The 21,932-nt window shown below is 45.2% G+C and overlaps 1 protein-coding gene across 1 annotated transcript; it reads left to right on the forward strand.

The window, feature by feature from the left end:
* The first annotated feature begins 5,125 nt into the window (after window positions 1-5,125).
* Window positions 5,126-21,519, forward strand: LOC118700462 (NADH-cytochrome b5 reductase 3-like). The gene is made up of 9 exons (XM_036404935.2): window positions 5,126-5,185; window positions 8,497-8,628; window positions 11,641-11,713; window positions 13,920-14,026; window positions 14,812-14,941; window positions 15,794-15,877; window positions 16,002-16,087; window positions 18,378-18,477; window positions 19,501-21,519. The coding sequence occupies exons 1-9, from the start codon at window positions 5,165-5,167 to the stop codon at window positions 19,671-19,673; spliced, it is 906 nt and encodes a 301-aa protein (XP_036260828.1). The 5' UTR covers window positions 5,126-5,164; the 3' UTR covers window positions 19,674-21,519.
* Window positions 21,520-21,932: the final 413 nt, after the last annotated feature.

The following is a 21,932-nucleotide window of genomic DNA, read 5'->3' on the forward strand; positions in this document are numbered from 1 at the left end:
ACACCAGCATATAGGTAAGGTTGTTCGGAAAATGGTATTGCATATTTTCTCCCTGGTTTTCAACACAATGGCATGGGTGACTCAAACCAGAGATTTTTATCATCAGTTCTCAATCTTTTCCCTGTGTGAAAGCTCTGAGTTGTTAGATTTATGCTTGCACATAGAGTTAATTATTTCTGTGCGAGAAGTCTGGCCAACTGGATTTTGTCCAGTTGGAGCCTTGCTTGGATGTGCTCACGTGAGCAAAGCACCACCTCAGTAACAACACTCAGTCTGCACTTTTAAGAGCTGAGAAAACCTGGGGGAGGCTCTTTGCAATAGCAATTGATGCACCAGCAGTGTGTTTAGAACCAAAGAATCTAACATCTCCATTTTCTTCTTCATTCTACCCAAAACAATGTTCCAAGAAGAAGACGTTATTGCTATAAATCAGAAATTATTCAAGACATGAAAAGAATTAAAGGTCAGTGGCTAATAATGTGAGAAAGTCAACAGTGTTAGAGCAAGAAGAACAGGTATTGCAAATGGGTCACATGAAGCCCTGCAAATAAGGTCTGATTGAGCACCTTCTCCAAAGTAAATTTACTTTCAGAGATCCTTTCAACAATATGAAATTTTATACAGCCTTTAACTTTTATATAGAGAAGAAAGGGATTTGGAACACCTGATGAGCAGCCATGTACAAGAAGTTTCCAATAATTTAAAAAACTTAGTTCAAATGTTGTGAAATACATGGAACAGCTTTTATTACTAACAGAAGATAGAAACAATTCTCTAGATTTTCATCTTATGCCAGTGTCTACATCTTCTATTTGAGTCCAGTGATTTTTTTTTCATGTAAAGCTGGTGTTTAAAATACCAAAAATACATAAGGCAGGTTTTGTATGTGGAAAGGAAAAGGCAATGTCAAGGGGCAAACATGAGAGTGGAACAATCTGCCAAGGTCCTGGGCAGGCAACTGATGTCTGAAGAACTGATTCTGAGTTATCAGCTATATTTAAGCACAATCTGATTTTACCATCACCTTTATTTTAAGCTAGTGGTTCAGTAGCCTCAACAATGTTGTACACTGCAGTGAGTCAGTAAAACAGAATAGAAAGAGGAAGAGGGTTCTTGCTGTGCTGCATGTCATGTAATATTCACCCTTATACAGAAAAATATATCCCATCCCCCCTACGCTGCCTGTTAGAGGAGAATTTGTATGATTGTCTCTTACCCACTTGCCATGCTGGGAAGAAGTTTTTCTCTTGGGAAATACTCTGAGCAGAGAGAAGGCAGCCAGAAGCTCAGCAATCCTCCCGCAGTCCAAGGCATGAGCTGTGCTCCCCTCCCACTCCTCTTGCCCTCTGAGGACTGGCACTCAGCCTGGCAGGAAGGCACAGGAGAGGCAGGAGGTGCCAGCTCCCACAAGAGTCTGAGGATGGCACCAGAACTCACACTGCTCTCGGTGCAGGAACACTCACACCAGGAAGTCAGAGGCACCTGTAGCAGGCTCCTGCCTCACCTTCTCTTGCATCATGGATTATTTGCCAAATGGATTTTATGTCTCTGGAGGAAGTTTTAGCCCAGAAAGAAGCACTGCAAGTCTGAAGGCCTTGAAATGGATGGGACATTCTAGTCCTGTTATTCTGTATCCAGTTATTATTTGACAGTAGAAGGGAAGATGATAATTAATCTGAGATCAAAAAAAAATCAAAGGTGGTGAAGGACAAAACCCCAACAAATGCATCCCTATTTACAGCTGAAACTGCTATGTGTGATCTTATTAATATTAGGAGGTGATATAAGCAAGAAATGTTTTAGAAACAGAATTTTGCATGTGCCACTGGAAGCAAGTAGTGGCAGGTGCTGGTGCCTGTCCTGGGAAGCTTGCATTTATTATGTGCCTAAATCAACCTTCAGATGGTTTAAAGCTTATTGTTGTTTGGTTGGTTCTTGTGACATCTTCTTCTTCATCATAATAAATTTCTGAAAAGCATAGCTTTAGGTCTAAACTAGATATATGTATATAGAGAAGCAAGAATGGCTTGATGCTAGCTACCAGTCATACAAGTGGTTCTGCACCTCTGGTCCATGAACCCCTTCAAAGAATCAATTTAGGGCTAAATAAAGCCCCTGGTGGTGAAGACACACAAAATTGCATAGGGAACAAGACATGCAGCCCACTTAAAACACTTAAAAGTGAAGCTTCCTTCTGACACTGGTAGGGGAAATTAAAGTATCTCAAAACTGAATGTCTTTAATTTTAACAGAAAATTTTTTACCATCTTTGGTTAGTATTTATTGCAGTTCAGGGTAAACAAGGTAAATGACAAAAATCCAGTGTCCTGGATTTATCAACTGCACCAGTTTATCAACTGAATGCAGGAAATCTTCTTCTGTGTTTTCATTTAAAATACAAAAGCCAGTGGGCATATGCTGTCTATAAAAAATGCAACTTCTTTACTCACATTAGGAGAAAGAGCCCAGATGGGAGCCCAGGGAATTTTCACTTACAAGCAGCATCATCACTGGACTCAATGGTTTTAAGTTAATTTTTAATAAAATTACAGCTCAGAAGCATCACCAGCAATTTCACAACAAACTCTGCACTTGTATGTCTTTTAAAATTTCTGTCTTTTGATTTGGACACTGATATAAGAAAAATGCAGAGATCCTGAGGAGAGTGAAAGAGTGTGTTTGCCAACAGAAACTAAACACTGATCAACGGCAAATTAGATCAGCACAGAATCTGGGTCGTTCCGGGGTCTTATACAGAAAAAGAGAGTGTGCAGAGAGCAGCCTTGGTATCCCCACGGGTGTTATTATAGATATCGGCTTCCTCTGCAGCACAGCCCAGCCAGTGCTTTGTCAAACGCATTGCACAGAGCAGCGGATGTGGGTTTTGTGCAAGAGTTGAGGCCAGGCTGCCTCTGTGCTCTGTTCCTCTTTTTCTGTCCCAAGGGAATGGGGGAAGTGTTTGGTGCTGTCTCACTCACACGTAGCCAGCATTTCCAAAGGAGGGCAGAGAACTTCTAGAAGTTCTGCCTGACAAAACCATCATCTCAAGCATCAGCTGCTGACCTTTGCCAATGTAAAGGATCAAGGAGATCCTGGGAATGAAACATGTTTCTAAAGCATGTAGGCATCTCTGGGCATTTCCGGCCTAAATATTTTACTCTTCCGGTCACAGTGGCCAACAAATAAGTGTTGGTTTGTCACTTCTAGTCTGGTTCTTACACTTCCCTGAGGGGAGAAAGAGTTATTTAAACTTCTTTGGTTAATCTAGAGAGGTGTGAGTGAGAACACTGAGTTTTACAGGCTTCCAGACCAAAGCAGGCAGGGCTCACACCAGCACAAAGGGCACGTTAGGGCTGGACAGGCTCACTCAGGGAGACTGAGTAAAAGCTGCCAGCTGGAACAAGCACCCTGCAGAGCTCCAGCACACTCAGCCCTTTGCCAGGAAAAAACAGAGCAGGGCTTTGGGTCACATTTTGCATGGAAAGAGGAAAGTTTATGAGGCACTGAGGATGCTGGATATTCCCATGGGAGCTTTGGCTATTGCTGCCAAGACCCACAAGCTGACCCACACTGAAAAGCAGTGGAGACACAGCCTGGGCTGGTCACTTGGAAGCCAGCCAGGTCAGAGCACAGTGAAAGCCAGGCATGGGTACACTGAGGTCCCCACCCTTCCTTAAATATTAATATTCAAGTTGGAGCCTCTCCTGCCAGATTTTTTCACAGTAAATTCCAGGATCCCTGTGCCTGTCTCAGTTATCTCCCTTTTCCTAAGCCTCAGCCTCTGGGTCCTGGAGTCCTTCTCTGTAGCCAGTGGTGTTACAATCCCTGCACTTACTGGGGAGTTTCTGGTGGAGGAGCTGTGATCCTGAAAGAGAAAACGATGAGGATTACAGAGCCAGGCATGCTCTTGTCATAGAAAAAACAGGAATAAATAACTCCATCCTTGCAGCTAAATGTGCATACATGGACTGAGGCACAACCTTCTTAGCATTAGGTTGGTCTGTTAATATTCTTTCACTTCTCAGAGCTAATTCCCAAGTTTAATAAGTTAATCATGATGGACTTATGTTCTCACAGCCAGATGAGCCAGCTGCACACTCGGCAAACCACGAGGATGAAGGAAAATATCTGCTTGGGCACACAGGGGCTCAGCACCTCTGTGTGAGCCTAGGGGATAAGGGAGGACATTTTTCTTATTATTTTGTTTTTAGGACTGCCAAGTGTACGCCTTTCTTGATTTTGTAAGGAGAAACTGTCTAGGAATCATTGAAGGCATGTTGTGAGGACATAACATGTGAAGACATAATTAAAGAGATTTAAAGTGTTTCATGTTTAGCACAGACACAAAGACACATGTGGTTATTAGTCACTAATTTTCACACATTGGTGTAAACCAATATTTAAGGGAGCCTGGCTGAAACTGTATCTTACTGCACAGGTCAGTTCCAGTGCTTTTTGGATAAACGTTGTCATTAATTAATCCTTAAAGCTAAGAGAACTGGGATTATTCAACCTGGAGAAGTTTTGGGGCGACCTCACTGTGGCCTTGCAGTGCCTGAAGGGGGAGCCAGAGGAAAGATGGAGAGAGACTCTTGACAAGGGTGGACAGGACAAGGGGGAATGGCTTCACTGACAGAAAGCAGGACAAGGGGGAATGGCTTCACTGACAGAAAGCAGGTTTAGATTGGATATTGGGCAGAAATTGTTCCCTGTGAGGGTGGTGAGGCCCTGGCACAGGGTGCCCAGAGAAGATGTGGCTGCCCCTCGATCCCTGGAAGTGTCCAAGTCCAGGCTGAATGGGGCTCTGAGCAACCTGGGATAGTGGCAGGTGTCCCTGCCCATGGCAGGAGGGGCTGGAACTAGATTATCTGGACAATCCCTCCAACCCACGGCAGTCTGTGATTACTCAGGCAGTTAACAAAGCGCAGAAGGGCGCTGGGAGCGCGCTGCCCCCACACGGCTCCGCGACAGCCCCGCGGCCATGGCGGGGTAGGGCCGGACGTGACGTCACAGGCGGGACGGGGCGAGACATGAGCAGTTAATCGCGGTTCGTGATGTCACGAGAGGGGCGTGGCCCCGCACTGTGTATGTCGTCACGGGGCGGGGCGGGCCCGGCGCGGTTCATTGCGGAGTGGGGCGGTGCCCGTAGTGTGTCGGGGCAGCGATGGGGGCACAGCTCAGCGTGGTGAGTGCAGGGGGGCGGCCGGGAGCGGGGTCCCTTCCTGCGCAGCCCCGGCCCCGCCCGCAGCCCTCGGGGCGGGGCGGTGTCCCCGGGTGTCCCCGCTGTCCGGGGGCCGCGCGGTGCCGGGAGCCCCGCGGCGCTGCGGAGGCTCCGGGGCCGTCCCGCGGCTGCCGCGCCCAGGCGATGTTGGTGCCTGTGCCGGCTGCCTGGCCAGGGCGTTTTGCCCTCCCAGCCCCGCGGGTATCTGTTCTCGTTATTGTTCCTTTTGTTATTGTTGGGGGCTCTGAACGCTTGCGGTGTTTTCCCCGTCGGGATAATTTCAGACTGTAGGTCTCGAGTGGCTGTGAGGAAGCAATTCTTCCCTGTGAGCGTGGCGAGGCCCTGGCACCGATTACCCGGAGTTGTGGCTGCCCCATCCCTGGCAGTGTCCAAGGCCAGCTTGGATGGGGCTCAGAGCAGCTCGGGATGGTGGAAGCTGTCCCTGCCTACGCTGTGGGCACGAGAGGATCTTTAAGGTCGCTTCCAACACAAACTATCCCCGATGCTGTCTATGGCCGTGCTTGCTGGGCAGCGGGTTTGCAGCGCTGTCAGCTCCGCACGCATCGCTTCCCTCTTTGCTCAGCTGCCCCTTACGGTTCTTTGCTCTGGTGCTCACTCTTTTCTTCGGGTTTGTGAGAGGGCTGGGTGGAGCTGGATTCAGCATATGCTCGTTTGGGTGCAGCTGCTCGTAAGGTGCATTGAACAGGGGAGATGAAGCTAAAGCTGCACAAGTGAAGAAATCCCGTTATCCTCTCGTTGGTTTGTGAAACAGGTGAGAGGAATCTGTTAGCTGCCATTCCTTCAGAACCAGTGTGTGTGAAGCCGAGGGTACAGCGTGTCTCATGCCCAAGCAGGGTTTGGTTTGTGTGTTTGTAGGGCAGGGCAGTGCTGGAGTGTCGGGCTGTGAGCCTGTGTGCTGGACTGTGCTGTGCTCACCACGCCCGGCACTGCAGTCTCCATGGCTTTTCTCTTTGTTATCGCACAGAGCCCTTTTTCCATTAATAAAAATTCCTGCTCTGTTACTAATTCTGCCTTGTCTGTTTGCAAAGATTAGTGCAGCTGGAAATGATGAGTCACGAGGTCCCCATTTAGTGATTCCCAGGCCTTGTGGTCAGCCTGTTGCTCTCTGCTGCTGGAGACCTGATGCTGTGCAGTTCTCTTCATTTACATCTTGGTCTGCCCTGTGGTGAGAGTATATAGGCCACTTTTAACCCAGAGGATGTTTTTCTTAGCAAGCATGGCTTTTTGTAAGCATTCAGCCTTCAGTTCTTCCCCTTTTTTCTGCCCACCTGGTGATACATCTGAGTAAGGGACTAAAATAGCTTTCTGAATTAGGGGGTGTGCTCTGTCTTTACAGGCCAAATCCCATGAGACTTTTGCACTAATTGACCATGAATAACAAATTGCTTTCCACGAGGTTAGTGCTGTGTTAAAATTATTTCTCATTGCCTGATAACAGCAGCTCTATTTTTTGGTTCATTTGAGATAGCCACATTTGGAAATAAAACTGTTTTAACTTATTAATGTCTCATTTGAAACACCTGCTGCAAAGTCAGCTTGCTGTTGCCTCCAGACCTCACTCACCTGTTAATTTCTCATTAAGAAGTTTACTTGCTGCTCTGTCACCTTGAACAGCTTCCCTCCCTCTGCCCTTTTTTGTGACTCAATACCAAAATTTCTTCCCAGGGCTGCAGTAATCTGATGAATCTATGAGAGTTAAGGAATAATTTTCCTGTAAACTTCAGCTTCTTCAGAAACAACCTTTATGGAGCTATTTCAGTATTCCCAAATAAAAGTGAAAAGTGCAGCGTGTGTATGGCATGGTGTCCCCTCAGGCTGTACACAGTGATGATACATTTTAAACCTGCACAGCAGCACTTTAGGACGAGAGAATTTATGCTGTTACACAGTTTTATTATTAATAATGTAGGAAGTTTTTATAGCCTCCTGAGGGACTGCCACAGTTGCACAAATGCTATTCTAAAATATTGTTCAGGTCCCTTTAAAATAAAATGAAAGTGAAAGCTAAGCAGGCAGAACTTTGAGCTCATTTTTTCTATTTTTGCTATAGTCATGCTTTTCCCCTCTCCTCTGTTGAAGTATTTAATAATAAATCACTGAGTCAGAGAGGATTTTTTAAGTAGTTGTGCAGCTTATTCTCCTGCCCCAATGTGAAGAGGGTTGAGGGGAGTCAGGGCATAATCTGTTCCTGTTTTATAGGGCTTCAGAGGTGGGGGAAATGATGGTAAAGGCACAAGAAGGGCTGTCCCTTGGCTGTGTCCTGCAGCTTAGCTGCTTTCCCAGGGAAGGGCTGCTGCTCTGCATGCACGGCTCTGTGGTGTTGGAAATGCCAGTGCCTGCACCCAAACTCTGAGCTGGAGGGTGTGTGCATGGTGCCAGCATCCAGCAGCAGCATGGCATGGCTGGCAAAGCCCCCCTGCTCAGCTGCCAGAGAGAGAATGGGGTCTGTGCTCACGTGTGAGACCCCAAATTATGGGGTGTCTGCAGCACGTGGAGTGGCCTGTGACGGGGTCTGTGCAACAGTGGCCCCTGTGTCCAGATGGCAGCAGCTGGAGAGTGGGCACACTCTGCCAGGGCAAAGCCAGCTGCTGGGGGATCCACATCGTACAGGTGTGTGTGTATGGAATTCCCAATCGCTGGGGGTAGGAACAGGATGAGCCTGTCGGGGCTGTCTCTGGGTGTCTGGCTGTGTTGATCAGTGTGGTCTGCCACAGGTTTAGGCTGGATATTAGGAAAAGGTTCTTCCCCCAAAGAGTGGTTGGGCACTGGAGCTCCCCAGGGAATCGTCACGGCCCCAAGCCTGGCAGAACGCAAGGAACATTTGGACAGCGTTCTCAGGGATTGTTGGGGTGTCCTGTGTGGAATTGGACTGGATGATCCTGATGGGCCCCTCTCAACTCAGGGTGTTCTGTGTGTATTTGGATACGTGTGATACATGTGTCTATGTGCCTGCTGGAGATGGGGATTCAGCCTCCCTGTCAGGGCACCTGGGGATATGGAGCTGTGACAGCCTCAGTTTGTGTCCAGCTCCCAGCCCTGTGCTGGTGTGCAAGTGCCTCAACACAGGAGTGATGCTAGGTCTTCATAAAGCAAATCTGTGGGTTTGGGATTTTTTTTTTTTTTAAATAATGCTTCCTCTTCCTGCTCAAATAAACTTTTTGGTGGTTAGAGTGCCATGGCATAGCACCCTATTCCCTGTCACCCAAATTACTCATTCTGCACACACGTCTGAGACTGTTTCTGTGCTGCTGCAGTTGCGTCAGGCTGTGACATACCCAATATGGCTGATCTACACCACCTTCATGAGGCTCTTCAGGAATCCCCAGCCTGCAATTACCCTCAAGGACCCAGAAGTGAAGTATGCACTGAGGCTGATTGATAAGGAGGTAGGTGCATGTGCAGTGCTGAGCATGACCTCTCCATGGGCCCTCTGAAATGCTTACGGCTTCTGAAGCCTTGGGTGATGTCCCAACAGGGTGGACAGTTTCGTCTTGGGGAAACGACTTCTTTATAAAAGCTCTTTGTGTGGTGTCACTTGCAGTTCTGCAAGCAGCTTGTTTCCAAACAGCTTAGAGTGGAGAATGCTGCTTGTAAATGATCAAACTCTCAGTGGCGTGTGTCAGCAGAAATTCCCAAACTGTGCACCACTGACTGGGCTAAGGGACACAAGTCCTGCTGTTGGGCAGGGCAGGCAGCTTTTTCATGGTCAGTGGCATTCAACAGCAGCTGCCAGAACTATGCTGATGCTGGTTCCTGTTACTGGATTGATATACTGTAGTGTTTTCCAGGAAGAAAGGTGTTTAAGTCATGCAGTCCTGACAGTACCCAAGCTGTCTCAGCTTCTCTACTCTCTGTTAAAAGTAAAGGTACAAAATTAAATGCTTGCTCAAGTGGGATACTAGAGGAAGGTCATGATGCTTTCAGGGGTGGATCTTGCCATCAGAAATTGGTAACTAAGCTTGTGGGAAGTGAGCCAAAGCCCCCACAGTTGAAAAGTCTAGGTTTCTATTGGATAAACCCACTATCAAAAGCATGAGAGAGATATCTTGGCTTCTCAGGTGTAAAGTCACACCTGAGGATATTTTTAGTGTTGACTTTTTAAGCCTATGAGCTATTCAGAAATTTATCAGAAGACTTTGGACTGGAACAGAGCTTTGTTTGAGGTTTAGAGGGTGCACTGGTAGGTTGGCTTTGACTTTGTCAAAGGAAACAAAAAACAAATACTGTCATTTTGAGTCCTGGGTTTGTGGGAACTGAGAGATTCCCTGTGGCTTGGGCTGGGCTGCATTGCTGAATTTGTTTCCCAGGTGTGCTGCAACCACACTGTTATTATAGGCTCCCTACTTCTCATGAGGTCAGGAAAGGCTGAGGGAATTGGGATTGTTCAGCCTGGAGAAGAGAAGGCTTTGGGGTGACCTCACTGTGGCCTTGCAGTGTCTGAAGGGAGCCCACAGGAAAGATGGAGAGAGACTCTTGACAAGGGCCTGGAGTGACAGGACAAGGGGCAATGGCTTCACATTGACAGAGAGCGGGTTTAGATTGGATATGAGGGAGAAATTCCTCCCTGTGAGGGTGGTGAGGCCCTAGGTGAGGTGCCTAGAGAAGCTGTGGCTGCCCCTGGATCCCTGGTCCAAGACCAGGCTGGACGGGGCTCTGAGCAAGCTGGGATAGTGGGAGGTGTCCATGCTCATGGCAGGGGGGATAAACTCGGTGATCTTTAATGTCCCTTCCACCCAAATCCTTCTATGATTGTGTGATGTTTCCAAATTGAGTCTGCCACACCTGTCTCTCAAACAGAGAAATAGGAGTCTTGAGGCTGCTTCCTAGTGCATAGCATAGGAGAAATCTTTTATAATGTAGTTAGGTGTGCTGATTTAGTTCATCCCTTAAAAAAGCCAACAACTTCAGTTTGGCTGGTTGGTTTTATAATGGTGTGCATAATTAATTTGTTGCCTTTCAGTGGCTTCTGCAAAGCACCAGCCTGCAAAAACTGTTCTTCAACTTTGAATTTGGCAAGGGTGGAAAACTCCTGGGCACTGCAGCTTGAGACAGAAGTGTGTGGCCAAGGGGTTCCAAGTGCTCAGGGCAGTGCCAAAGGGGAGGGACCTCATGCTGGAAGTGGATCCTGATCCAAGGCTGTCTGTAATCCAGCCTTGATGACACCTTGCAGGGTGACAGGCTCAGTATCCTGGTTGTGTGACAGAGAGAGGCACAGGCGTGCTGATCTTGGTGTTGGGGATTCCCTGAGCCTCCTAGTTTCTCACAATTGCCTCATGATGCACCAAAATACCTGTGTTATTCACCTTCAGCTAAACTCTCTCGACTTTAAGTGGTGAGGTGATTCAGTGGGAATTCAGAGCTTTGTTCTTTCTGCATACCGTTAAAGACAGCATAATAAAAATGCAGCATTATTGGCAAAAGCCAGTGATTTCCATACAGTGCTGAAATTTCTGTACAGAAACCGCAGCAGTGTTAAGTCTACATTAGCTGTCTTTCTAAAGGAATTTTCAGTGGCAGTTACTGCTCCTGATTAGACATAAGTACAGAGAAACCCTTCTGAGACTGCCAATCAATTCCTTTCTTCCTTCATGATTTGCCTTAAAATGAGGTACTGTGAGGAAAATTTCATCAGTCTGACCATAGCAAGGGAGGATGAGACAAACTGTGAAGAACAAATTTGTCTCTATTTGTTACATTAAAAACAGGCAAACAAAATAAGGGTTACAAACCCCTTAAAAACAGAAAGTCACTGGATGAGGCATTAAGCTGTATGATGTTTCTTTCTTTCTTTTTCATTTTTTGCTGTGTTTTCCATTCCTGTGAATATGACCTGATTTTTGAAACCTAAAATTTACATAATATATGAAATAGTGTTCAGATACTTATTGCCAAAATTTTATTAAAGGTGTGACTTTCCTAGTAAAAATTAGAATAATTATCCCAGCAGGACTGGATATATTGTCATAATTTTGTTCATATCTAAACACAGTGCTCTTTTCAATTTTATTTACAGATTAAGTCAATTTTTAAAGGGAAAATACTTCAAGGACCTTACCATAGCAAAAGGAACCAGGTTGCTACTTCCATTGAAATGATTAATTCATCTGAATTTGAGAGATGAGAATCAGAGTACTTTGGCCTTGAACTCCTGCATATTTAAACTTGAAATGAGAATTGAAGAGCTAATTAATTTATATCTTGTGGCCTTCTCACAGAAGGCAGTGTAAATGTCCATAATATTTGGAAAGTTATCATTTAGTCTTAATCTGCACACAGGTATCATTAAGTGTCATTAATTCTTAATCCTGCAGGATGCCAGACTTGTCTTGTTTTAGAAGTGAAATCACAAACATTAAATCCCAACAGCACAGCTGACTGTTCTGATTTTCCTTTTTCAGGAAGTTAGTCATGACACAAGGAGATTTCGATTTGCTCTCCCTTCCATGGAGCACGTTCTGGGTCTCCCTCTAGGTATGTTCCCTATGATTAATCCAAGTGTTGCTTGCATTAATTACATTATAAGAGATTTTGTGGGGTTTTTTCCTATGTTTTGTATTTGGAATACTGCTCATGTGTCTGTTACTGAGAGCTCTGCAAGATTATCCTTGTGCCGTGAGTAATCTGCAGGCTCTGAAGTGCAGTGTGTGTGAGTGAGCATGCAGCTTGTTTCTGTGGAGAGTGGAGGAACAAACACAGGTCTTCACTTGTACTTTTCCAATCTCAGCTTTCCAGCATGTGTTATTCCTGTGGGGCTGAATCCCTGCAGTCCCCTTCCATGCCCTGGGGCACCACTCTCATCCACTTCTCCTCTAACACATGCGGTTTACCAGATGATCTACTCACTTCTGAATTTCGTGGAGGTTTTGAATCACCCAGGGGTAGCTGTTTCCAAAGGCCCTGCCACGTGGTGTGGTGCCTTCCATAACAGCTTAGTGCCATTGTTTCCTCCTGCTTGTATAAAGAGCATAATTGTGACTTGTGTTTAATAGGACTTCTGCTTTAACAAGCTGCTGCAGTGATCCATGGCTCCTGTGCTTTGTGGTTGTTGTCAGCACCTTTTCCAGGTGTTAAGTTCCATCTTCTTTGGGGTGTCAAAAATCTCTTGATCTTTTTAATAGCCATGAAAGCAAAGCTCCTTTCCCTGGCTTGCCCAAAATGATCATTGAGGAGTGGTTTGCAGGGTGAGACTTGGGAAGCAGAGAGAGCTGAAAGCTGCAGAAGATGGAAAAGCAGCTGGCAGCAGCAGAGCTGCACTTGGGTGGCAGATGCTGTTTAGTCCAGCACCAGCTTTTGCCTTTTATCACCAAAACCACTGAAAGCTTCGTTCTGAGCTTTCTGAGGGAGAGGGTTGTATGTGGCCCTGTGCAGAGGCTACCAACTTAGGTCCTGTCAGGGTGGGGTAAAGCTCTAACAGGTGAGGGCATAAGGCACATTTTCTCTCTGGGAGGGACACCTTTTCTGCTTTGTAGCAGTTCTTGTGAGGTGTCCCCCAGCAGCAGCCCCACTGTCCAGGCTGACAGTCTGCAGGGGTCACCAGGGCTCTGTGGTCTGTGTCTGCAGCCACTTCTGCCCTAGAGAAGGAACAGGAGCTCCCTGCTGCAGCTCCCTCCAGGTGTGCCCTAGCAGGATGTCTGTAGGCTCTGCTGGGAGGGTTAGTGGAATATGATGTCCATGTACAGCTTCAGGTGAGTTATGGTTGCTCATTCCCCAAGTCACCAGGTAGCACATCTTCCCTCACCTAGCACTTTGTAATCCTTCTGAAGTAAGGAATTAAGCATGCCTGAAGGGTCAGCTGTTTCTGGAGCTAGTGTAATATGGTCGTTATGAGCATTTGCAAACCAGTTCCTGGTAAAAATTCCCTTTGTTGTGTTCCCATAACAGGCAGAGGAGCTGTGCCATCATTGGAGATGCTTTGTTCTGTTGACCTAATAGTGAAAAAAACCCCAAAATTCAAAACCTCTCCTTCCCCTCCTGGGTAATCTTCACTTGGGTATCTTCAGAATAGCGGAAATTTTATAGGAAAACCTTCCATAGAAGTTAGTTATTTTCTTGCTTTTTTCAGGAAAAAATATGTAGACATTGAGAAGAGAAACTGCTGTAGAGAGCTCAGAGGATGTGTGACAGATGGAAATGTGATTGCTGCGTTCGCATGTTAAGCTGAAGGAGTAGCAGGGTTAGAAAAGTGCTTTGTGTCTAGGCAGCCTCAGCAAAGGCAGCTGGAGAGCTCCTGGAGGATGTGAGGGATCTGTGGTCAAAGCAAGAACAGTTACAAACTCAGTTTTAACTAAACTGTGGCAGTTTACAGCTAATACATTAATAAAGATGTGTGAACAGCATTTGACAGTTCTCTCCTCCTGTGTCCCTTTTATTTGCCTGTACAGGAGAGACAAATCGCATCTTTTGAAAGATCTGGGGTACAGTTCAGGCTTTGGTAAATGTAAATGCATGAAGTTATGATTGACACACAGAATTAGCAGTGGAGTTGCCTGTCCTTCCAGGTAGATCTGTGCATGGCTAACAACTCTGGCAAGGTGTGGCAGTGTCAGGAAAATAAGAAAGGAAGACGTGATGCCCCAAAATAAGGTAGTTAGAGCTTTGGGGCTGCATTTCAGCACATCCACTGAAAGAAGAATCTTTTGAAAGAAAATTAGTTTTTGGGTTTTTTTCCCTGCAATAGGGCAGCACATCTACCTGTCTGCACGGATTGATGGAGCTCTGGTTGTCAGACCTTACACTCCAGTTTCCAGTGATGATGACAAGGGCTTTGTGGATCTTGTTGTCAAGGTGAGATGTCATGCTCTGTTCCCAGGCTGAGCAACTTCTGAACCACCTTTGCAGTGCCTTTATGTGAAGTTTGGTGTGCTGGCTTCTCTTCAGGAATGTGCCAGTACCTAAAAGTCCACATGGCATTCTGCAGGCACTTCTTTAAGTGAGGGTGTCTCATGAGATGCTGCATCATTTGCACCCTCTGTGTAGACCTGCAGATGTTCATATGCTTTTTAATCCTTCTGGAATAAGGAGTTAACCTTGCCTGAATGGGCAGCTGCTTCTGAAGCTAATGGAATTTGGTCATTATGATCACTGAGAGTGATGATCATTATCATTACTGTTCCAGGCAGTGGGAATGATTGATTTAATTGGTAAGAATGTGATTTTAACTCTTGTGATAATGCACTTTTGTTTTTCCTCTTGGTAGCTTGACTGCCTATCATTTAAAGCTGTTAGGAATTTAAAATATTAATATCTGCACTGGATTTTCTCTTAGAGTTTTGGTCTTTGGAATCACAGTGTTTTGGGTTTTTTCTTTATTTTTTTAGCCCCTTTTAAACTTGGGTGTAAATTGTGTTGATTTTTATCAATATTTTCTGTGTTGCAGACCTACAGTGGAGAAATCACTGTCTCTGTCCAAAAATTGGGGCAGGAGTGGCATTTTGATCTTTTGTCCATCAGACATTGCATTTCTTTGTAATTGTGTTCTTTGCATGAAGAGTATTTGTACATAAAAAATTGAAGGGCAAGTACTCTTCTCTGAGCTGTGAGACTGAATTGCTTTTTACTGTTTTTGACAGGTCTACTTCAAAGGTGTCCATCCCAAGTTTCCTGATGGGGGGAAGATGTCTCAATACTTGGACAGCCTGAAAATAGGGGACACCATTGACTTCAGAGGACCAAGTGGCCTCCTTGTGTACAAAGGAAAAGGCAAGGCTGGTTTGGAATATAGAATTTACCCAGAGTAAACAGTACAGGAAAAATGTCTTATTACTATAGAAGTGCTTTTTATTGATGCTGTTCTCAAGTAAGGGATGGGTTTTTTCCATGCTTATATAGGCACAGTTTATACACTGACAAAAACACTGTGTATTTGCACTGTCCACTGCTAACTTCCCAAGTAAAAATGAACTTTGAGTAGGCATTGCTTTTATGTCAATGTAAAATATCTTCTGTTAGTATAATGCAGTCACTAATGTGTCACAAAAACCTTCTAGTAGTTTTGTGTGAAGCAGAACTCTGACACGTGGTTTTCCAGAGCTTTGTATGTAGCATTCGTGTCATTCTGGATGAAGAGAGCTGTGAATACAGCCCAACACTTTGGGAAGTTTCAGACTCTCTGTGTTTGGCTCAAAAATTTAAAAAAAAACAAAAAAACAAAGCTATGGTACATGTTTTATGTTTTTCTTTAAAATAATCTGCTCAGGGAAAATAAACTCTCTGAGCAGATGAATTCCTTTGTGTAGAGCTCTTTCCAGAATCTGGGCTTGTGAATGTCACTGGGGGGGTGTGGGATGTGAGCAAATTGAAATACAGGTGGTGTGTATGTAGGCTATGATCAGGGATAAGTTGTAATCCCTGTCAGTGTCTGATGGTACCACCTCATGTCTTAAAACCACCTTTCAGGATTGCTCTAATTCAGGACATCTTCACCTTTTCCCTTCTCTGGGAAGGAAGGGTGGCAGGGCTGAAATGAAGTCAATTTAGCAGGATGTGCTGGAAAGGGGTAACAGGAGGTGTTTCCTGCTTGCCTCAGTGTTTTCCATCTCTTTCTCTCTTCAGGCAAGTTTGCTATTCGGCCAGAAAAGAAAGCTGAACCAGTTACCAAGACGGTGAAGTATGTGGGGATGATTGCAGGGGGCACTGGTAGGTATCTGTAAGGATTCATCTGTGGTTTCTGACAGCTGCTAGATGCATTTGCTTACATTTTCCCACTTGTCCCTTCTTTTACTCCCCATCCTCACATCACTGACCTGCCTCTGTCCCCCAGGGATAACACCTATGCTGCAGATCATTCGAGCAATCATAAAGGACAAAGATGACCCCACCATTTGCCAGCTGCTGTTTGCTAATCAGGTAATTCTGTCCTTTTTTTCTGTTTGTAGTGTTTTATTTACCTGGCAGGACTCCACTCAGCAAATGAAATCACAGAGGTACAAACCCTGAGGGGAGAAGTGAACTGAAGTGTTGGAAGCCTCCCATACAAAAGTACATTGATAAATTGAGGGTTTAGCATTACTACAGAAAGGATTGCTAATGTTTGCCTTCCTGTGACTCATTGCTCTGTTTCTAATCCAGTTTATGAATGTTAAAGCCCTGCATTCCTTTGTGCAAGTTGTTAATGTTTTGGGCAGACTTTCAGAACTGTCTCTCTTAGTGGAAACGTGAAAGGGGTGGATATTTGTCTCCTCCAGCAATTTCAACTCCTCAGCTTTGCAGCAATGTTTGTCTGTGGAATCTTTCTGTCAGAGGACATCTTGGGTGAGGCTAAAACTAACTGTGGTCTCCAGCAGCTCCCTCAGTTACAGAGTTATGATTCTTCTTGGCTGTCTGCTTTTATTTCCAGCCCTTCTGTCAGTTTTTCACTGCTTCTCCTGCTTTTTGAGGTGTGGCATCCTGCATGCTGGCCAGAGCGAAACTCTCATCCATGGAATCCTTACAAGAGAGATTTCTTGGAAAAGCCAAGTGTTGATGTGCTGCTGGGCAGTACCCCGTCTTGGCCTGATGTTCTTTTGCTGTGACTCTTTCTGCTTTTTAATTTCTCCTTCTAATTAATATTTGTGTTTGCATTGAGTCATTATTTGTGGTGAGCTTCACTTCATGCTTGTGGGTTTTAGCTTCTTTAGGATCTCCTCTATTTTTCTTCTCATATTCAGTGTGTGCTTATACATTTGTGCCATTTTTATGCCTACAGGAAAGATGGAGAGGGACTCTTGATAAGGGCCTGGAGTGACAGGACAAGGGGGAATGGCTTCACACTGACAGAGAGCAGGTTTAGATTGGATATGAGGCAGAAATTGTTCCCTGTGAGGCTCTGGCATAGGTTGCTCAGAGAAAAGCTGTCTGTGGCTGCCCCTGGATCCCTGGAAGTGTCCAAGGCCAGGCTGGATGGGGCTCTGAGCAAGCTGGAGAGTGGAACTGGATGGGCTTTAAGGTCCCTTCCAGCCCAGGCAGTTCTGTGATAGCCGAGTTATAGCCTGAGGTGGTTCTGCCCAGGAGCTACGATCCAAGTGCTGAGATTCCCTGTTCTGAGGAGCCCTGCCAGGGCTCTCTGCTGCTGGCTGGAGCCCTTGGATTTGGCATAAAGTGCAGTGGTATCAGGGCAGGAGGGCCAGGATTTGCTGGGAGTGATTCAGAATGGCTATCACAGGGCTGGAGCTGCTTTAGTTGCATGGGAAGCCCACTGCAGCTGGGAGGGAGAGCCTGGGGAACAGTTCCCTGCCTGTTACCTATGGAAACATCAGTCCCCGGCTTTAAAGAGTCCTTGCACCCAGTAATTCCACAAATAGGAAGCAGTTTTTAAAAATATTTTAAAGTGTTTAAAACAAGGTACATGGGCTCCTACTGTGCTTCTGGCTGGCACACTTTGAGTTGGCCAGAGCCTGTAGGAGTTTTTCTGGAGCACTCACAGCTGCAGATCCAGGAATAGCACCTTCTCTGGAATAGCTGCTGCACATTCCTCCTTATCCCCACAGTATGGACTTAGTGGTGACCTCTGTGCCAAATACTATAGCTGCAGGGGATGGCAGCACTTTCAGTCCCTGCCCTTTTCCTTCCTGCCCAGACTGCAGCTGCTCTGAGGGAAATAAGGCTTTCCTTTGGCCTTCAGTGATGCTGCATCAGGGAGGAGCCAAACTTGATACCCTGAGTAATGTTTATTGTTCCAACCAGAACTTGATACCCTTTTGGTTGTTCATTCCACATGCTTTTTAAAAGCCAAGCAGTTTCCATATGGCAATGCTGAATATACTTGAATTGATGAAGGTGAAAAAACTGGCATTTCCATGTCTGGATGGCAGAGTATGAAGGGGTAGGGAGATATTTCTGTGCAGTCATGATTAGTTTTATGATGTGATAGCGCTAAAAGGGGCTTTATTTTTCTGATTCCCTGATTAAGTGATGGTTCTGCTTTGTTTTATTTTTAGAGGGAAGGCATTGCATGGTCAGGGTTTGGAAAGTTATGAGCCTTCTATTAGTTCTGCCATAGGCTAGGCATGGGAATAACTTGGGTTTGGCCTCTTCAGCCTTTGAAATGGAGTTGAACCATCTCTTCCACCTCTCAGGGCTGTGCAGTAGCTGCTGCTGTGTGGCCATGTGAGGGCTGCACTCACATGCAGGGTGTGATCACTGTTTTCCTGTCCTGCAGACTGAGAAGGATATCCTGTTACGTTCCGAGCTCGATGAGATCCAGGCGCAGAATCCCGCTCGCTTCAAGTGCTGGTACACGCTGGACACGGCGCCTGAAAGTAAGACCTGGAGTGCCACTGCTTGTGAGACTCAGGAGCATCAGTGTGCTTTACAGGAGACATGCTGTGTCATGGGTGTATTTCTGAGCTCCATGATTCATTTCTTAGTGCATTCATTGCTTAGTGAATGTCTGAGCAGCCTCATTCTCCACACAGGGATGCACACAGGCTCTGGTGTGAGCAGAGAAGGGTTTCCAAAGCTGACCTCAGGCCAGTGGTAGTGCAGTGTTCCTCCCATGGCTACACCTGCAGATTTACCACTGTCCTCTGTGGAGGGTGACCTTTTCTCCTTCCCCACAGACATAAATACAATGTGTTATCCTTGTGTTTGGAGCCTGCTCTGAGGCAGCTGCAGTGCCAGTGGCACTGTGGAGCTCATGGGCACAGATCCCTGCCTAAGCTTGGTGAACAAGCTTGAGGAAGAGAAGGCTAAAGAATGCTGTTCCTTGTGGCTTTCCTTCCTTACCATTCCTTGTTATGCCCACCCACATCAAATTCACACTCATATTCAGTGGGAGTTTGGGGCAGAGAAGGAAAAGCCATATGTACTTCCTCTTCCTTGTGACCAAGAATACACCTCTGGTATCTTGAGGGAAGGCTCTGTTTCTGTTGTGTCATCCACTGCAATCAGTGTTCTCTTGGAATTTCTGATTGCCATTCCTTCTTTGGGGAAATTGTGAACTGATCTTACCAGCTGGGATAAGAGTTCCTCCTTGGACCTCCTCAAGACTGTTCTGCAGACTTTCACTGTCATAAGTGAAGCCTGACCAAAACTGGGATAAAAAAATGTGTCAGTTTTATGGTACCCAAAAGTTTGGGTCAGCAGCAGCACAGGTTTGTTCTGTATCCTGGGCTGGGGATGCGATGGTTAACCTGGATCCCAGTAAAACTGACTCTCACTGTAAGTGTTCCAACTGGGAACAACTTCATCAGCAGGATTTCTCCTTTCTAAAGTGACTTGTATCTCTCTTTTCCTCCTTTTTACCTCATTCCCCTTCCCCTACTTTCATTTTCTTTTAACAGATTGGGATTACAGCCAAGGATTTGTGAACCAAGAGATGATCAGAGACCACCTGCCCCCACCTCAGAATGATGTTCTGATCCTCATGTGTGGACCTCCTCCAATGATCCAGTATGCTTGCATTCCCAACCTGGACAAACTGGGCTATGCCAAGGACATGAGGTTCTCCTTCTAAACATGACTGTCATTCAGGGATCTTGTGTAGAAGGGAAGGGAAAAGAAAAAAAACTTAATGGGGAACAGGACAAAGTTACAGAGGTGGCTGATGCACAGTGCTGGGAAAATACATTTATATTAAAAATGCTTCATATTTTGAAGTGCTTCATATTTTGAAATGCTTACTCTCTGGCAAGTAAGACACGTAACTGTGCTAAACCTGTGTGTGGAGAGGTGATGATGCCTCGTGCTCTGTGTTGTGTGCTCCATGTCCAGGGAGGACAGTGCAGCTGCTCAGGGCAGCACACACTCACTTATTCTTAGTGCTTTTTCTTAGTGCTGTAATAAAGTGGCAGTAATATCCTACTTCCTAACACTGTGCATACCCAGGATTTTATTCAGTATGAACTATGAAAACAATGACAAGTGTTGGATTATTCACCTTGCTTATGCCAAATTGTAATCCTTACAGAGCTCTGAGGGCCGGGAGTGTTTGCCTTGTACTCATAACCTTTACAACATCAGTTTAAAGATGCTTGTTGAGTTGAAGGATGCCAATGAACATTTATGGCTGAAGGTGTTGCAGCTGCCTCGTAATCAAAACAGAGAGGTAGGCAGTGATAAAAAATTGGTTTCCTTTGTATTTTGGAATAGACTCTCTTAAGTGCAAACACTTTTACATCTGGTCACAGTTCTCATCCCTGGGCAATGAAAAAAACTACAGAAGGTGGCTTTGGGTACTGTTCCACAAGTACCTTGAATTTTTTGCTTGATGATGTGTGGGATACTGAAAAAAAAATTATTAATTTGGTATTTACTCCTAAGTACTGGGCGATGGCATAGGAGTACAAAAGCAGTTCTTCTGCATGCCCTGTGCAGTGAAAGAAAATGCTGGGTGAAAACTGGATGAGATTTTCTGGTTAATTGTTTCCCAGAGGTGGATTTGGGCTGAAGAGAGCCCAGGTTTCATTGTCAGGGTGTTTTGGCAGGCAGCCCTGCTCTGGATGCAGTAGCACCCGATCGCCTCCGTGTCTCAATCAAGCAAAGCTCCCCAGCGCTTGCTTGGGAAGGATGCATGGGAACAGCCTTAAATCACCAAACTGACAGCAAATTCAAGTGTCTCACTGAGTCTAAAACTGTTTCCTTGAAGCTGTTTACTACAGCTTCAATTCTTATTTTTTAATGTCCTTTTTTTACAGCAGCCTTTTACCTAGTTTTTAGGACACTGCAGGCATCTTGTCTGCCCAACCTTCTGCTTCTGACCAGCAGAGATGCTGCTGAGGTTAGAGGTGTCCTGCAAGGAGTCTAGGGAACTAAAAACCTTGTTCTGGTGATGACATCAGAGTGACTGGAAGGGTATTTAGTCATGTGTGAAGTACTGTGGGTGCTGAGGTAGCTACAGGTGGCAATGTACAATAGCAATTTTTTAAAGACTGGGTAGGGGTTCAAGGTTATAGCTCACTGTGTTTTCTTTTGGGCCACTACAACAGGTGGGTACTGTGTATTTAAAACGTTAATTTTTCAGCAAGAATTAAAAAGCAAAGATACTACAGTTAATTTAAGGAACCTCAACTAGATAATACTGTTATTAATTTTATTAATTTGACATTTGCCTCAAGTCTTGAATTTTTTGATGTGTGTTTCTGAAACTTGTTCTTTAATACTATGCTCCAAAGTTGAAATACTACTCAATTTTTCAAGTTTTAGTCCTTTTCTTGGAAGGCAAAAAGCAGAAATATGAGAGAAGTGGTCTTGCTTGATGGTCTGTATCACTGTGGGATATGCATAGATTTTTTTTTTCTTTATTGTATTTGCCAAGGTCATTCTCATCCTTTTTTATCCTGAATAAAGTTTTGAAAAGCTGAGTTTCATGAGAACTGGTTCATATTTTGATTATTCTTAACTTAGAGTTTCCCTTGACACCGAAATCAGTGGGTAAATCTAACATCTCCTTGAAGGGCCATAAGATCCAAGACAGCCAATCACCAGTTCCCTCAGGATCTGTTCATTTAAAAATTTCAGGTTTAATTTGCCAAACTTAAGGTTTTGGCTATTTCATGATCAAAACAACAAGAAATCTGAAACTTAACTGAAGCTGGCTAAAAGTGGTCCCTGCCGATGACTAATTGATACAACTCATTAAAAAGGAGGTAGGATAATAAAGTAATTCCTGGCTTTCCACACTAAGAATGCAGTACAGAGGATTCTGTTATCCCAAGGGTTTGGGGATATTTGGCACAAATTTATGGTGACCCAGGTTGGACTAAGTTTTTAACAC

This window comes from Molothrus ater, chromosome 5 (assembly GCF_012460135.2).
Source record: "Molothrus ater isolate BHLD 08-10-18 breed brown headed cowbird chromosome 5, BPBGC_Mater_1.1, whole genome shotgun sequence".
In the NCBI taxonomy this organism is placed as follows: Eukaryota; Metazoa; Chordata; class Aves; order Passeriformes; family Icteridae; genus Molothrus; species Molothrus ater.

Bases quoted from the DNA above. Each gene is read 5' to 3' on its own strand.
- LOC118700462 (XM_036404935.2), top strand. From the start codon at position 5,165: ATGGGGGCACAGCTCAGCGTG. The intron at 11,714-13,919 runs GTATGTTCCCTA...TCCCTGCAATAG, and splicing joins CGTTCTGGGTCTCCCTCTAG to GGCAGCACATCTACCTGTCT. The intron at 14,942-15,793 runs GCAAGGCTGGTT...TTCTCTCTTCAG, and splicing joins CCTTGTGTACAAAGGAAAAG to GCAAGTTTGCTATTCGGCCA.